The sequence below is a fragment of the Mercenaria mercenaria genome, chromosome 7, assembly GCF_021730395.1.
Source record: "Mercenaria mercenaria strain notata chromosome 7, MADL_Memer_1, whole genome shotgun sequence".
Classification (NCBI taxonomy): Eukaryota; Metazoa; Mollusca; class Bivalvia; order Venerida; family Veneridae; genus Mercenaria; species Mercenaria mercenaria.
Genome location: NC_069367.1, coordinates 24157431 through 24175076, shown reverse-complemented (window position 1 = coordinate 24175076; position 17646 = coordinate 24157431). Strand labels below are relative to the sequence as shown.

At 36.7% G+C, this 17646-nt stretch overlaps 2 protein-coding genes across 6 annotated transcripts in view; both read left to right on the top strand.

Moving 5' to 3' along the window:
* LOC123555995 (ATP-binding cassette sub-family C member 5-like) overlaps positions 1 to 9737 on the top strand; it is a 66742-nt gene extending 57005 nt beyond the window's left edge. For all 5 annotated transcript variants that reach the window (XM_053547797.1, XM_053547798.1, XM_053547796.1 and 2 more), the window contains 5 exons: positions 527 to 686; positions 1462 to 1540; positions 4166 to 4279; positions 5822 to 5986; positions 7152 to 9737. In XM_053547797.1, the coding sequence (XP_053403772.1) occupies positions 527 to 686; positions 1462 to 1540; positions 4166 to 4279; positions 5822 to 5986; positions 7152 to 7250 (617 nt within the window). In that variant the 3' untranslated portion in view covers positions 7251 to 9737. The remainder of the gene's footprint in view (positions 1 to 526; positions 687 to 1461; positions 1541 to 4165; positions 4280 to 5821; positions 5987 to 7151) is intronic.
* Positions 9738 to 13277: 3540 nt separating this feature from the next.
* Positions 13278 to 15535, top strand: LOC128558213 (ATP-binding cassette sub-family C member 12-like). Its single transcript, XM_053547071.1, is given in 3 exon segments — positions 13278 to 13326; positions 13329 to 13357; positions 15293 to 15535. Coding segments are annotated over 3 exon segments (270 nt in total). The 3' UTR covers positions 15485 to 15535.
* Positions 15536 to 17646: the final 2111 nt, after the last annotated feature.

Sequence of the window (17646 nt, the reverse complement as noted above, 5' to 3'; positions counted from 1 at the left end):
TGTGATAAAATAACACATGGCACAATCTGAATGACTATATGCTATGAACCTTCCAAGCTGATACACTGTGCTGTGTCAAGCTTGTCTTTTTTTGGGTAGAGGCCGGTGTGACCAAACCACTAGATTAATAAAGGTGATTAAACAGACTACTGGGTTCTGACTGAATCATTTGCTTTTTTTTTTGCAGTTTGCAGTTTGCTTTGGTTTTGGTATTTGTTCCCCGAGTCTACCATGACTGTTTAGTTACAGTTGCTGGCTTTGAACCTCAAGCCAGTATATGTAATATGTTTAAAACCATGCTTGGGATGCAGAATCTTTTCATGTGAGGATGCTGTAAAGCTGGCCTGTGGAAAGTTTTTGAATGAAATAATGTGTAGAGGGGCACATTGGGTCTTCCTAATTCATCAAATAGTTGGAATGTAACCATATTGTTATTATATATAACCATATATGTGTTGTGACTTGAAACCGTATTTATTTTAAACAATCATTTGTTTCATTTTTTTGATGTGCTTTTTTGTTTCAGGAAAGTCATCACTAGGTGTAGCTTTATTCCGATTGGTTGAGCCAGTGTCAGGAACTATATTAATAGATGGCGTAGACATAACACAAATAGGACTGGAGGACCTGAGGTCTAGATTAGCAATCATCCCACAAGATCCAGTACTGTTTGTAGGAACAGTTAGGTATGATGTTATTAAAGCGGTCTGTGGGATTTGGGAATTGTTTCAGATTTGTTGTATTACACTGATATAAATTTACTGAAGACTGAAGTGAAGCTAGATATCTGTTCTTTTTGAATTCAGATTTTTATAATTTTGATAAGTTTTAATTTGTCTCTTGCTCCAAATCTGTGTGAATTTTGGTTTTAATTTTGCAAAATCTAGATACAAGTTACTGTAAGTTAGGTTATTTTCATACATTCAAATATTGATTGTGCTTCAAAGGCTGGAAATGAATTTACATTTAATATATAAAAAGCAGCATTGAAAACAGCCTAAGTCTACACAATGGAACATTGTTACATTTTGTTTAAATCATATGTTATACTCATCGTTTTGAGTGTATCACTGCTTTAAATGTTGCACATAAAATGAGGTAATCAGTGCTATAAAGAGAGGTTATCACAAATAATACAATTGATCCGTGCCGTAAGAAAACCAACATTGTTAAAGCCTATTGGAATTGGAGAAACTGTTAGTGAACAGCATGGATCCTGACCAGACTGCGAGGAGGCGCAGGCTGGTCTGGATCCATGCTGGTCGCAAACCCACTATGTTGGTTTTCTCATGGCACGGCTCACATTACTTATACTTTCAAGTATCAAGTAGCCATACTAGTTAAAAATATCTGAGATAGCTCCTTTAAAAGGTTTATGATCAAATAGAATATGAGCAGTCACATTATAAACAAAAATTATTAGTGAAATTCATTGAAAAATGCTGATTTCGATATTTACAGGTATAATTTGGATCCATTTTCAAAACACAAAGATTCTGAACTTTGGGATGCTTTGGAAAAATGCCATGTTAAAGACACTGTAAGTATGAACCGCTTCATTATCTTAAAATGCTTTTACTGTAATTGGAGTGAAGAATTCTTTCAGGTGAGGAAGTCGTCCATCTGGTTTAAGTAAGGCTGGTGGTTTTTTACCAAATCACCAGCTTTTGCTAGAAATAAAATATGAAGGGGCATCCAGGATCTTTCTCCACCATCTAAAGCTGGGAAAATGCTATATGACCTAAAATCTTGTCGGTGTGATGTTAAATCCATCAAAAAAAATTGTTTTACTTAATAGTCTTTTTGCTGTTAAGACTTGTATTTGCTGATATTTTTCAAAAGATTTCTTGTTTTAAAGCATGTTGTAGTTTCATAGAATATAGGATTAAAATTTAAGATACAGATAAATTTGAATATTGTTTATATAGATGAACTGTTTTCTAACTAAAACCTGTTATACCCCATTCGAAGAAGAGAGGGTACATTGTTTGCTTATTGTGTGTCTGTCAGTCTGTTTATCTGTTGGTCAGTATTTGGTTTCCGATCAAGAAATGCTTGGTCTCGCAGTGCTCAATTTTCATACAGTGATAGCTTGTGATCAGTTGATGACCCTACTGTTTTAGGGGTCACAATTACCTTGAGACTAAAAACTGGTTACACTCAGTAAGTATGTCTCCCCCAGGAGACATATTGTTTTTGCCCTGTCCGTCTGTCCGTCCGTCCTTCCGTCCGTCCGTCCGTACGTACGTCACACTTCATTTCCGAGCAATAACTGGAGAACCATTTGACCTAGACCCTTCAAACTTCATAGGGTTGTAGGGCTGCTGGAGTAGACGACCCCTATTGTTATTGGGGTCACTCCGTCAAAGGTCAAGGTCACAGGGGCCTGAACATTGAAAACCATTTCCGATCAATAACTAGAGAACCACTTGACCCAGAATGTTGAAACTTCATAGGATGATTGGTCATGAAGAGTAGATGACCCCTATTGATTTTGGGGTCACTCCGTCAAAGGTCAAGGTCACAGGGGCCTGAACATGGAAACCATTTCTGATCAATAACTAGAGAACCACTTGACCCAGAATGTGGAAACTTCATAGGATGATTGATCATGAAGAGTAGATGACCCCTATCGATTTTGGGGTCACTCCATTAAAGGTCAAGGTCACAGGGGCCTGAACATTGAAAACCATTTCCGGTCAGTAACTTGAGAACCACTTGACCCAGAATGTTGAAACTTAATAGGATGATTGGTCATGCAGAGTAGATGACCCCTAACGATTTTGGGGTCACTCTGTGAAAGGTCAAGGTCACAGGGGCCTGAACATTGAAAACCATTTCCAATCAGTAACTTGAGAACCACTTGACCCGGAATGATGAAACTTCATAGGATGATTGTTCATGCAGAGTAGATGACCCCTAACGATTTTAGGGTCACTCTGTTAAAGGTCAAGGCCACAGGGGCCTGAACATGGAAAACCATTTCCAATCAATAACTTGAGAATCTCTCGACCCAGAATGTTGAAACTTCATAGGATGATTGTTCATGCAGAGTAAATGACCCCTATTGTTTTTGGGGTCACTCCGTTAAAGGTCAAGGTCACAGAGGCCTGAACATTAATAACCAGTTCCAATCAATAACTTGAGAACCACTTGACCCAGAATGTTGAAACTTCATAGGATGATTGAACATGCAGAGTAGATGACCCCTATTGATTTTGGGGTCAGTCTATTAAAGGTCAAAATTACAGTGGCCTGTTCATGTAAAATCATTTTTTGGAAATAACTTGAGAACCACTTGACCTACAGTGTTGAAACTTAATAGGATGATTGGACATGCAGAGTAGATGACCCCTATTTATTTTGAGGTCACTTGATCAAAAGTCAAGGTCACAGGAGCCTGAACAGTGACTTGAGAACCACTAGGCCAAGAGTGTTGAAATTTAGCCGGATGACTGGACATGCCAAGTAGATGATCCCTATTGCAGCCAACCATCAGTGTCTCTTTGACTTTTCGCTCCTGACCCCTATTGACTTCTTGCCTATAGGACTTTGCATTGGGGGAGACATGCGCTTTTTTACAAAAGCATTTTCTAGTTAAATACTTCTTTGGCCTATTGTATTCAAACTTCATAGGATGATTTCCTTTTGTCAGTAGATAAATGCTGTTGTTTTGTGGATCAGTAGGTAGGTCAAAAGTCAAGGTCACAGTGACCTTGGGACTGAAAATGGCTTCCGTTCAGTAACTGAAGAACGTTTTGGCCTACCGTTGGAAAACTTCATAGGATGATTGCCTGTGATCAGTAGTTGACCCGAAATATTTTGGGGGTTAGTAGATCAAAGGTCAAGGTCGCATTGACATCTAGGTAAAAAACGGCTTCTGCTCCACCTTGGCTGTCAATCTTTTTACGATTACTGCTTATAGTCAGTATATGACCCCTGATGTTTATTAGGTAATTTGTCAAGGTCACAACACACTAGGCCATCATGTGGGGTCTTTGTGTTTTACAAACAGCTCTTGTTTCTTCCTAGAAAGACAGTTTTTCCTAAAAGATTGTTCAAGTAATATGCAAAATAAATCATATGATTTTGTTGCTTTTCACCATTTCATATTTCAAGAGAATAATGATTAATTAAGCATCCACTATTGTTTATTTTTCTGCAGATTTCATCTTTAGAGTTGAAGTTAGATCATATGGTTGTGGAGAATGGTGAGAATTTTTCTGTTGGAGAAAGGCAGCTGCTGTGTATGGCCAGAGCTCTTCTAAGGAATAGTAAGGTGAGACTGCTGGTATTTTTTTCTCTCTGTACAAAAAGAGAAGTGAGATTGTGAAAATGAAGTAATAGTGAGGTGAGATTTCTGCCATTATCAAGTTTTCCAGAATATAGAGGAGGACAAATTGCTTTTGGTCTGGTTGTCTGTTTGTCTGTCATTAAATTGTGTTATCTCTTAGCCATTTTACAAATTTTGAAGGGTTTTCAAATAACTAGTTACAAATGGTTTCCATACTGAGATGATATATAGAACCGTTGGTTCAAGGTCAAGGCTGACAGTGAAATCAAAGGTCAGATAGGTAGTATTTCATGTTCTTGTGAATTATTTCATTCCTGTGAAGAATTTTCAGGTAACCTAGCACAAATGCCTTCCATAATGAGACAATGTCCGAACACAACTTTCAGTTATATTTGTTCAAAGTCAAGGTCATACAGAGAGGTCAAAGGTCAGATCAGTAGTATTTCTAATTTTGGCTCAGTATCTTTTAAATCCGTCATGGATTTTCAGGTAACTTGTCACCAATGTTTATCACAATGAGACAACATACAGAATGCAACTCCTTCCACCCAACCATTGAAACTAAGCTTGTATTTTTGCTTCTATTTTGTATTCAGAAGCAATTTGTAGTTCATTGTCTTTATGTAGTAAGAACATTGTGTTTAGCATCCTAAACGAAACCATAAAGATAAGATTATCAGGGTATTTTAACTGCCATAAGGTTTGAATAGCCCTGAAATGTTGTTCAATGGATCACCTTGGTTACCAGGTGATTAAGGTCACAGACTTTGAATCACGTTCCCCTCACAATTTAGGTTTCAGAGATTCGTGAAAGACATGGACTTCCTTCATGTAAGGAAGTCAACCAGGTTGCGTATGGAAGGTTTGTGGTTCTACCTAGATGCCCTCGTGTGCTTGAAATAATGCCTAGAGTGGAACCTTGGTCTTCATCCTCCATCAAATGCTGGAAAGTCACCATATGGCAATGGTGTTTGTGTTATGTTAAACACAACAACCCAAAAAAAAATTTAGTTTTTCCCATCTGGATTCTTCTTCTGTGTATTTGTGTAATTGGAAAATGGTAGAGGGGAACAAAATTTCAAAAGAACATGTATGAAATATTCAACCACACAAAAAAGTGAGCATGTTTCTATAGCGCTCATATTTAGTGTTAGCTGACTTATTTGTCATTTATCTTCATGTGAGGAAGCCATCCAGCTGGCTTACGGAAGGTCGGTGGTTCTACCTAGGTGCCCGCTCGTGATGAAATAATGCACGGAGGGGCACCTGGGGTCTTCCTCCACCATTAAAAGCTGGAAAGTCGCCATATGACCTATCATGTGTCGGTGCGACGTTAAATCCAACCAATAAATGAATAAATATTTGTCAGTTATATCTAAACTGCATGTTAAATATTAAATGTTAAGTTGAAGACCATATATTTTCAAATGACTATTCAGTATTGATGGTCGAACTCAGAAGAAACTGAAAAATGTTCTGTGATCTTGGGGCTAAGTCACCATGACAACATCGTTTTTATGATTGTAGATTTTGATGCTTGATGAAGCGACTGCTGCCATTGATACAGAGACAGATGCTCTTGTACAAAAAACAATCAAGGAAGCTTTTGCTGAATGTACCATGTTAATCATAGCACATAGACTTAATACGGTACTAGGATGTGATAGAATTCTAGTGATGGAAGAGGGAAAGGTGAGTATATGTAATCATAGGACATAGACTTAATACAGTACTGGGATGGGATAGAATTCTAGTTATGGAAGAGGGAAAGGTGAGTATATGTAATCATAGCACGTAGACTTAATACAGCACTGGGATGTGATAGAATTCTAGTTATGGAAGAGGGAAAGGTGAGTACATGTAATCATAGCACGTAGACTTAATACAGCACTGGGATGTGGTAGAATTCTAGTTATGGAAGAGGGAAAGGTGAGTACATGTTATCATAGCACGTAGACTTAATACAGCACTGGGATGTGATAGAATTCTAGTTATGGAAGAGGGAAAGGTGAGTACATGTAATCATAGCACGTAGACTTAATACAGCACTGGGATGTGATAGAATTCTAGTTATGGAAGAGGGAAAGGTGAGTACATGTAATCATAGCACGTAGACTTAATACAGCACTGGGATGTGATAGAATTCTAGTTATGGAAGAGGGAAAGGTGAGTACATGTAATCATAGCACGTAGACTTAATACAGCACTGGGATGTGATAGAATTCTAGTTATGGAAGAGGGAAAGGTGAGTACATGTAATCATAGCACGTAGACTTAATACAGCACTGGGATGTGATAGAATTCTAGTTATGGAAGAGGGAAAGGTGAGTACATGTAAACATAGCACGTAGACTTAATACAGCACTGGGATGTGATAGAATTCTAGTTATGGAAGATGGAAAGGTGAGTACATGTAATCATAGCACGTAGACTTAATACAGCACTTGGATGTGATAGAATTCTAGTTATGGAAGAGGGAAAGGTGAGTACATGAAATCATAGCACGTAGACTTAATACAGCACTGGAATGTGATAGAATTCTAGTTATGGAAGAGGGAAAGGTGAGTACATGTAATCATAGCACATAGACTTAATACAGTACTACTATGTGATAGAATTCTAGCTATATAATTCTTAGCCATGATTTCAATCCCTATGCTTTGAATTGTTCTATGTACCTTATTGATGAAATTAAATGAGTCATTTATCATCAGTGATAATTGCTGAAGTTTGTCAGGTAGTTGGAAAGGTCTTGTTAGAAAAGCAGATACATAGTTAACTCATCAGAAAGCTTTTACTTGGTTGAAAATTGACATTAAACCTGGTCCTACACCATTTGTATATTTTTCTCTTACAGGTTGTTGAGTATGGACGACCAAAGGACTTGATGGCCAGCAAAATATCTAAGTTTAAAGCTATGTTAGAAGCTGTAGAAAAACAACATGAACAGTTATAATTTTAGAAGAAAGATAGAGATACTCTTACCAGGCATAGAAGCATTCTTGGGTAAAACACAGGATGACTATCAATCACAAAATGGCCATATTCTCTGTGCAAGAGATGTTCTAGTCATATGAGATATGCATCCATGTATAAAAGATACCGAATTACAATGTATGTCAAAATAAAGTTGCTGCTAGGTGACAAAGTAATTGTTCAGTGTAAATGCAATCCAGATGCAATGTTAGAATTTTGATATCTTTGCCTCGGATTTGTAAATGATGGAGAAATATGTTAGAAAGTTGGGTTAAGTGTTTAATATGTATTATAAATTTTGAGCAACATGCATGTGGGAGATGCCAAGGTTGTACAGATCTGTCTCAGCATGTCCATCTTAGTGTTTTCTTTGTGTTTTTCATGACAGCTCAGTCCCACATGAAATTTCTTCTTTGGGTCATCTGTAATAGAAAAAATAGGTCACTAGATAAAATCCTGGAAAAACCTTCATTCCACAGTCTTGTTTTCTATTTTTACCTCATGTTTTTATTTCGATGTAAATGAGATGTGGAACCAAAATTTATAGTCCTGTTTGGCACCATATAACCTATACTGTGTTGGTGCGCCGTTAAACCCAAATAAATAAACAGTTTGTCTTTATTTTATTTGTCTTTATGCTACTTGCAGTCTTTGTAACATTACATTTATATCAGTACTACCAGGTTAGCTTAGATGACAGACTAGCCTAGCTTATAGGTGACAAGACTATTCTCCTTGAGAGTTTTTTGTTTTAGAATTTTACAAAGAACAAATTGTTGACATTTGACATAGCACTTTGTATGTGTTGTCGGTTCTATACAAAGGAAAATACCCAATGATGTACACTGTATTTATACTTGTTATATTCTTATTTTTAAACATGGTGTAGGTACAAAGGAAGTTTAAACATAAAATATTCATAAATATACATTTTGTGTTGTAAATTCACTATAGTGGGATGTTTTATCCCTTGATTTGGTAAAAAATGGAATTTTAGACTGTATCTATGTAACATATTGATGGCTTTATGATACTTTGATGGTGCATGTGAAACTTTTGTCAGGATCTTTTGAGTAACTGAAGAGTTACTGCCCTTTAATTATTTTAAAATTCACAAATTTTCATACGAAAAAGTAACACATGATGGATCTTCATGAAACTAAATACAAATATAGATAACTATAGGATGGAAATGACCATGCTACTTCCATCTGGATCTCTTCAGTAGCTGCAGAGTTATTTCCCTTTAATTGTTATATCTTTTGGAATATAGTCCCCTGATTCATTAGGTATATAAATTCACCGAATTTGCTTGTATTCTACCAGTCTTCTACATGAACACATGTTTCAACAGAAATGAATTGTTTCAAACCCACCTTATATTCTACCAGTCTACTGCATTAATATATGAATACATGTATGTAAAGGGTGCTGAAAATTTGTTGATTGTTGAATAAGTTGGTATAAATACCCTTGGTATATAGGGTCATTTAGTTGTATACAAAACATATTTTAGTCTCTTTCTTATTGTTAAGGGTTGTGTTCAGTACATTGTTTATTGTGGACAAGTTACAATACATTGTTTATTGTTGACCAGTTACGACACATTGTTCATTGTGGACCAGTTACAATCTTATCATGACAGTTCATTGTTTTAGTTGAATTACTGTTTACATTTAAGAAGCTGTGATAAGGTAGCTATATCTAACAATTAAATATTTGCATTCCAGTGACTTCATAAAGACAATTTTATACAAGAGACAACCTCTTGTTTATCCTTCAAAAATTCTGTTTATTATGCCCCCGAAGGGAGGCATATTAGTTTTCAACTGTCTGTCCGTTCGTTCGTTCGTCACAACGTTAACTTTTTGCATGAAGGCACTTTACTCGCGAACCACTGCACCCAGGACCTTCAAACTTCACATGCTGATAGTACTTATTGAGTACACGACCCCTACTGACTTTGGAGTCACCAGGTCATAGGTCAAGGTCACCAGGTCAAAGATCAAGACACTGCGGGGGCATTTGTCACCATTAGTGACAGCTCTTGTTTTTCTGTTTGTTTTACAATGGTTTTACGTTTTTTCTCCCACAATAGGCTTACTTCTTACAATGAGTCTCCTGCCTTACAAATGACAAACCAAAATTTTCATTTTATACATTAAAATATATATAAACTATCCCAGTAGACACATAGACCTTCTTCAAACTAGCTTGATGAAAGATTTTTGTTCAGGCATTTGTTTTGAGAAAACAGATTCCATTTTTTACTATATTATACATGTACTGATATGTCTGAGGCTTTAATGTTTTATATGTTGAATGGTATTCAAATTATATTTGCGATGTTGTTTCTTAAGACTGTGTTATTGATATGTGAAGTAAAGTATATTTTCATATTTGATCCATAAATACATTGTTTTGACAGTATATATTTTAATTGTAATAAAACAGAAACCAAATTCCATTGTTGCAGTTGTTTTAGTTCACCTGAACAGGTTGATGTTCGTCATCCCCAACTTTACTTAATTTTAGCCCAGTCTGAATGAAACATAGTCAGACTTTCAGAATGTTTGCCTAAGTAATTTCTCAGAGTAGCAAATCGTAAAACTAGAATGTTGAAGCCCAAAGGGCAACGATGTTAAGCTCATAATTTGTTGACACACGGCCTGAATGACTTAAACATTTCAGACAATTGAAACAAGTTTCAGCTGAATATCTTTACCAAAATTAAAGTTATATTCATGAACAGAAACAGTCATCCAAAAGTCCACAAAAAATCTTTACCAGGTTCAGATATGTCAAAACACACGTAAAAATTTTAGACACCATCAATGTACCACACAAAAGTGGTCTCGGTTTTTTCCCTACGGCCAGTAATGAAAAAGTTATAAAATAAGCTAAAGTAACAACAAAGGAAAGTAAAAAAGAGATCTGTCAAATAACAAAAGATTGATCAATGCTTGTCTATGGCCTAAGATCTTATATGCTTATATGACCTTTTACCCCTATGACCTTAACCTTTGAGATAGGGGCCTGGGTTTGCGCCTAACACTCCGTCTCATTGAGGCAAACATTTATGCCAAGTAAAAATAAAATTGTTCAATGCATGCCAAAGTTATGGCACGGACAAGCTCTACAATGACCTTTGACCCCTAAGTGTGACATTGACCTTTCAGGCAGGGGTCTAGGAGTTGCGCGCGGCACTATCTCATTCGAGCAAACATTTATGCCCTATAAAAAGATTGCTTTACGCATGGCAAAGTTACAGCCTGGAAACAAGCTAAGTGTTACATTGACCTTTGAAATAGGGTCATGCGGCGTCTCATGGAGGTGAACATTTATGTCGAATAAAAAAAGATTGCTCCATACTTTTTAAAGTTATGGTGCTGACAAGCTCTAAAGTGAACTTTGACCCTAAGTGTGACCATGACCCATGGATTTGCACATGACACTCCGTCTCATTGGGATAAACACACATGGCAAATATGAACAAGATTCCTTTATGCATGTCAAAGTTATGGCCCTGACAAGTTCTAAAATGACCTTTGACCTCCAAGTGTGACATTGACCTTTGAGATATGACCTGGGCCCAGTTGTTTGAAACTCTTAACAGGCGATTAAGCTAACGGTTTATTAACTTTTAGTGTTATTTTTCGACATTTCAGAAGACTTAGAAAAACAAATGTACGAGTTAAGAATTATGAACACTAAAAAAGTTTTACAATAAGATCAAAACATCATACCACGATTTCCCACCAAGAATAGTATTTTGAATGAAAATTTAACCGGCGATTAGTTCAACAGCCGGTTAAAGTTTCGAACAACTGAGCCTTGGGGTTTATACATACACTCCATCTTAGTGAGGTTAACATTCATGCCAAATATAAACAATATTGCTCCATGCATGTCAAAGTTATTGTCTGAACAAAAAAATCTGTACGGACCCCACTAATGCACATACACCTTACAGCTATTTGGACGATTATGTCTTCGCTTCCGCAAGCGGGCTCGACAAGAACTTTATTAACACTATATCTCATCTAATTTAATCTTGGTCAGAATGTTTCTCAATTATGAAAACTAGCCGAGTTTGAAATTGAGTTATCTAGGATTAAAAAGGTCACTATATAAAAATAGAGCCGTTTGTAGAACATATATGACCTTCATAATGGGTTGTCCCATTTTCAGTCTCGTGATCACTAAGACATTGACCTACTAACCTTAAAACAACAGGACCATGATGGTCCTCACCTGTCCCTACATGACCCAGTTTTGAACTGAGTATGACGTCGTTTTTTCTATATTTGACATAGTGACCTAGTTTATGAGCTCATGTGACCCAGTTTTGAACTTGACCTAGATATCATCGAGATAAAAAATTCTGACCAATTTTCATGAAGATCCTTTGAAAAATATGGCTTCTAGAGAGGTCACAAGGTTTTTCTATTATTTGACCTAATGACCTAGTTTTTGAAGGTACGTAACCCAGTTTCGAACTTGACCTAGATATCATCAAGGTGAACATTCTCACCAATTTTCATGAAGATCTCATGAAAAGTATAGTCTCTAGTGAGGACACAAGGTTTTTCTATTATTTGACCTAATGACCTAGTTTTTGAAGGTACGTGACCCAGTTTCGAACTTGACCTAGATATAATCAAGGTGAACATTCTCACCAATTTTCATGAAGATCTCATGAAAAGTATAGTCTCTAGTGAGGACACAAGGTTTTTCTATTATTTGACCTAATGACCTAGTTTTTGAAGGCACGTGACCCAGTTTCGAACTTGACCTAGATATAATCAAGATGAACATTCTGACCAATTTTCTTGAAGATCCTTGAAAGATATGGCCTCTAGAGAGGTCACAAGGTTTTTCTATTTTTAGACCTAATGACCTAGTTTTTGACCACACATGACCCACTTTCAAACTTGAACTAGATAGCATCAAAGTGAACATTCAGACCAACTTTGATGAAGATTCATTGAAAAAAATGGCCTCTAGAGAGGTCACAAGGTTTTTCTATTTTTAAACCTACTGACCTAGTTTTGGACCGCACGTGACCCAGTTTCGAGTCTGACCTAGATATCATCAAGATGAACATTCTGACCGATTTTCATGAATATCCTTTGAAAAATATGGCCTCTAGGGAGGTCACAAGGTTTTTCTATTTTATGACCTACTGACCTAGTTTTGGAGATAAACATTCTGACCAACGTTCATAAAGATCCCAGGAAAAATGTGACCTCTAGAGTGGACACAAGCAAAAGTTTACGGACGCACGCACGCACGCACGAACGGACGGACGCCACGCGATCACAAAAGCTCACATTGTCGCTTTGTGACTGGTGAGCTAAAACAAAAGGAATAATCAACTTCATAAGCCCAAGCACGTTATCAAGTTTGAAGGTACTAGGTCAAATGGTTCTCAAGTTACTGAATGGAAACTGTTTTTCAAGGTTCAGGCCTCTGTAACATTGACCTTTGACTTACTGACACGAGAAACAAATAGGAGTCTTCTACATTTTTGTAATTCATTGAGCCTAATCATGCTATCAAGTTTGAAGATTTTTGGTGATGTGATTCTCCAGTTACCTTGCATAAATGGTTTTCAATGTTCAGGTCCCTGTTACCCTGGCCTTTGACCTACTGACCCAAAAACAACAGGGGTCATTTCATGCTATCAACTTTGAAAGTTCTGGGTCGAGTGGTTCTCACGTTATTAAGGGTAAATCGTTTTCGATGTTCAGGTCCCTGAGAACTTGACCTTTTGACCCCTATACAATTGGAGCCTATCCCTAACCCCAATCATGCTTTCAGGTTTGAAGGTTTAAGGTCAAGTGGTTACTGAGCAGAAATCGTTTTGATGGATCAAGTCCCTGAAGTGATAATCTTTTCTTCTTTTTTTTTTGGATTTAACGTCGCACCGACACACGATAGGTCATATGGCAACTTTCCAGCTTTAATGTTCCAGATTTTATCTTTAGAGTTGAAGTTAGATCACATGGTTGTGGAGAATGGCGAGAATTTTTCTGTTGGAGAAAGGCAGCTACTTTGGCTAGAGCTCTTCTCAGGAATAGTAAGGTGAGACTTCTTGTTAAGAATATAGGGAAGTAAGAATGTGAAAATGAAATAATAGTAAGGTGAGATTTCTGCCATTATCGAGTTTTCCAAAATATGGAGGGTGACATATTGCTTTTGGTCTGGATGTTTGTTTGTCTGTCTTTCTGTCTGTCATTATAAATTGTGTTCTCTCTTTTCCATTTTACCAATTCTGAAGGGTTTTCAAACAACTAGTCACAAATGGATATATTGAGAATCTGATGATATATAAAACCGTTGGCTCAGGGTCAAGGCTGAAAGTTAAACCAAATGTCAGATAGACAGTATTTCATGTCTTCTGAATCATTTCATTCCTGTGAGAAATTCTCGGGTAATTTAGCACAAATGTCTTCCATAATGAGACAATTTTAGAGCGCAGTCTCAGTTATGTCGGTTAAATCAAGGTTGTACAGAGAAATCAAAGAGTATCAGTAGTAGTTCACATCTGCATCATATCTTTTAAACCCCTTCAAGGATTTTCAGATAGCTTGTCACCAATATCAATCATTATTACATACCCGTTTCTATTCTCCTTTATGTTACACTGGGACCGGAAACGTCAATATTTTTCCATACACTGACGCCTGAATTTCATATCAGGTGCGTGACGTAATTCAGTGTGTGTTGTTGCACTATTTTTTCTATTTTGTTCAGTATTGTCAATCCTATTCAGGCTATTGAACAAATTTATGATATTCACATTATATTTATACGTGTAGATGCGTATGTAATAAAAAGGTTATTATCTTTGCCTCGGAAAATATGCACTCGTTCTTCAGCGGAAGAATATTGAGTGCGCAATATTTTCGCTGAAGAACTCGTGCATATTTCCCGATACAAAGCTAATAACCTATAATAATGAGACAACACGATGACTTGAACATGCAGAATATAACTTCTCCACTCAGCCATTAAAAGAAAGAAGTATGGGGATATCTTTGCCCGGCATCTACTGATGCGGGAGGCATATAGTGTGTTCGTCCCTCCGTCCGTAGATTTACTAGGTTAACCAAATGGGACTGTTTCGTCTAGCATCAATACACCTACCTAGAATGACTTGATACTAATGCAGATGTATCCTGTGACCATTCCTCATCTTCAGACATCACCTGACCTCAGTTTGACCTTGACCTTGAACTTGACCTCGTTTTGGACTTAGGTTGCTTTGTATCGACAAGGATGCCACCGGGGGCATATCAAGCGTTTATTGAACGCAGCTCCTTGTTTCAGAAGCAATTTTCAATTTGTTGTCTTTGTAGTAAGACCATGTTTCTAGTATCCCAAATAAAACCTTAAAAATTATGCAGTTGGTGTATTTGAACTATCATAAGGCTGGGATAGCCCTGATATTTGTTTATTAGTGGATCATCTTGGTTACTGAGTGATTAAAGTCACAAACTTTGAATCCTCTTCCCTTACCATAACCACTCACAGTTTGAAACCTTGTGAGAGACATAGAGTTCTGTCATGGAAGGAAGTCAGTCAGGTAGCATACTTAAGGGTTGGTGGTTCTACCAAGGTGCACCAATGTGGCTGAAATAATGCCAGAAGGGTCTCCTTGGTCTACATCTACCGCCTGAAGATGGAAAGTCACTATAGGGCCATTGGTTTGGTGTTACGTTAAACACAACAATTGATATACCTATAAAATGAACTGGATATCCAGTAATCATTTACAATCATACACATCATCTTGGGTTAATATATTAAACTCTTCCTTGGGTTGCTTCATTCAGTTGTTAACAGGCAGTAATTATGGTAATGGAAAAGGATAAAGGAGAATGTCAGCAAAGCAGCCATATTTGGAAAATAATATGTGAAATATGTAACTACAATTGATGTAGGTATGTTTGTGAAAGTTTTCATTTAGTAATTCTTTTTATATCTAGTCACAATGACAACTTTGTATGATTGTAGATTTTGATGCTTGATGAAGGGACTGCTGCCATTGATACGGAGACGGATTCTCTCGTACAGAAAACAATCAAGGAAGCTTTTGCTGAATGTACCATGTTGATTATAGCACATAGACTTAATACAGTACTAGGATGTGATAGAATTCTAGTGATGGAAGAGGGAAAGGTGAGTACATGTAATCAAAGCACATAGACTTAATACAGTACTGGGATGTGATAGAATTCTAGTGATGGAAGAGGGAAAGGTGAGTACATGTAATCATAGCACATAGACTTAATACAGTACTGGGATGTGATAGAATTCTAGTGATGGAAGAGGGAAAGGTGAGTACAGTTAATCATAGCACATAGACTTAATACAGTACTGGGATGTGATAGAATTTTTGTTATGGAAGAGGGAAAGGCGAGTACATGTAATCATAGCACATAGACTTAATACAGTACTGGGATGTGATAGAATTCTAGTTATGGAAGAGGGAAAGGCGAGTACATGTAATCATAGCACATAGACTTAATACAGTACTGGGATGTGATAGAATTCTTGTTATGGAAGAGGGAAAGGCGAGTACATGTAATCATAGCACATAGACTTAATACAGTACTGGGATGTGATAGAATTCTAGTTATGGAAGAGAGAAAGGCGAGTACATGAAATCATAGCACATAGACTTAATACAGTACTGGGATGTGATAGAATTCTAGTGATGGAAGAGGGAAAGGCGAGTACATGTAATCATAGCAGATAGACCTTATACAGTACTGGGATGTGATAGAATTCTAGTGATGGAAGAGGGAAAGGTAAGTACATGTAATCATAGCAGATAGACTTAATACAGTACTGGGATGTGATAGAATTCTTGTTATGGAAGAGGGAAAGGTGAGTACATGTAATCATTGCAGATAGACTTAATACAGTACTGGGATGTGATAGAATTCTTGTTATGGAAGAGGGAAAAGTAAGTTCTTGAAATCATAGCACATAGACTTAATACAGTACTGGGATGTGATAGAATTCTTGTTATGGAAGAGGGAAAAGTAAGTTCTTGAAATCATAGCACATAGACTTAATACAGCACTGGGATGTGATAGAATTCTAGTTATGGAAGAGGGAAAGGTGAGTACATGTAATCATAGCACATAGACTTAATACAGGACTGGGATGTGATAGAATTCTAGTTATGGAAGAGGGAAAGGTGAGTACATGTAATCATAGCACATAGACTTAATACAGTACTGGGATGTGATAGAATTCTTGTTATGGAAGAGGGAAAGGTAAATACATGTAATCATAGCACATAGACTTAATACAGTACTGGGATGTGATAGAATTCTTGTTATGGAAGAGGGAAAGGTAAATACATGTAATCATAGCACATAAACTTAATACAGTGCTGGGATGTGATAGAATTCTAGTTATGGAAGAGGGAAAGGTAAATACATGTAATCATAGCACATAAACTTAATACAGTGCTGGGATGTGATAGAATTCTTGTTATGGAAGAGGGAAAGGGTGCAAATCATAGCACATAGACTTAATACAGTGCTGGGATGTGATAGAAGTTTTGTTAGGGAAGAGAAAAGGGTAAATACATGTAATGATGGCACATAGACAGTACAGTACAGTACTTAAGTGTGATAGGTATAGAGGATGGAAAATTGTAGATAGGATCTTTTCAGGACAAAAGAGAATTAACTTTTAAATTTTTCTTTATTGGATATATAAATAGCACTTTAATAACTGAATTCTTCACTGTATTAATCATTATCACGATTTCAATCCCTAAGCATTGAATTGTCCTTTGTATATAATTGATGGCCAGCAACAAATCTAAGTTTAAAGCTGTGTTAGAAGCTGCAGAGAAACAACATGAACAATTACAATTTTAGAAGAAAGATAGAGATACATTGATGTGAAAATATATGCTTTCTTGGGTAAAATACAGCATGACTTTCCATCACAAAGTGGCCATATTTCTCTGTGCAAGAGACGTTCTAGTCATATGAGACATGTATCCACGTAGAAAAGATACACATTTATGTGAAAATGAAGTTGCTATAAGGTGACAAAGTAATGGTTCAGTGTGATTGTTTTTCTGAGAATTTTGATATCTTTACTTTTAGGATTTGTAAATGGTGGAGAATTGAATAAGTTAGCAAGTTGGGTCAAGTGTTTAATATATTTTATAGATTTTGACCAACATGCAATGCAGGAGATGCCAAGGTTGTGCAAATCTGTCTCGGCAGTTCCATTACGTTTTTCATGACAGCTCAATCCCACTGAAATTTCTTCATAGGTTATCTGTGATAAAATAACTAGGTCACTAGGTAAAATCCTGGAAGAAATCTCGTCAGTAT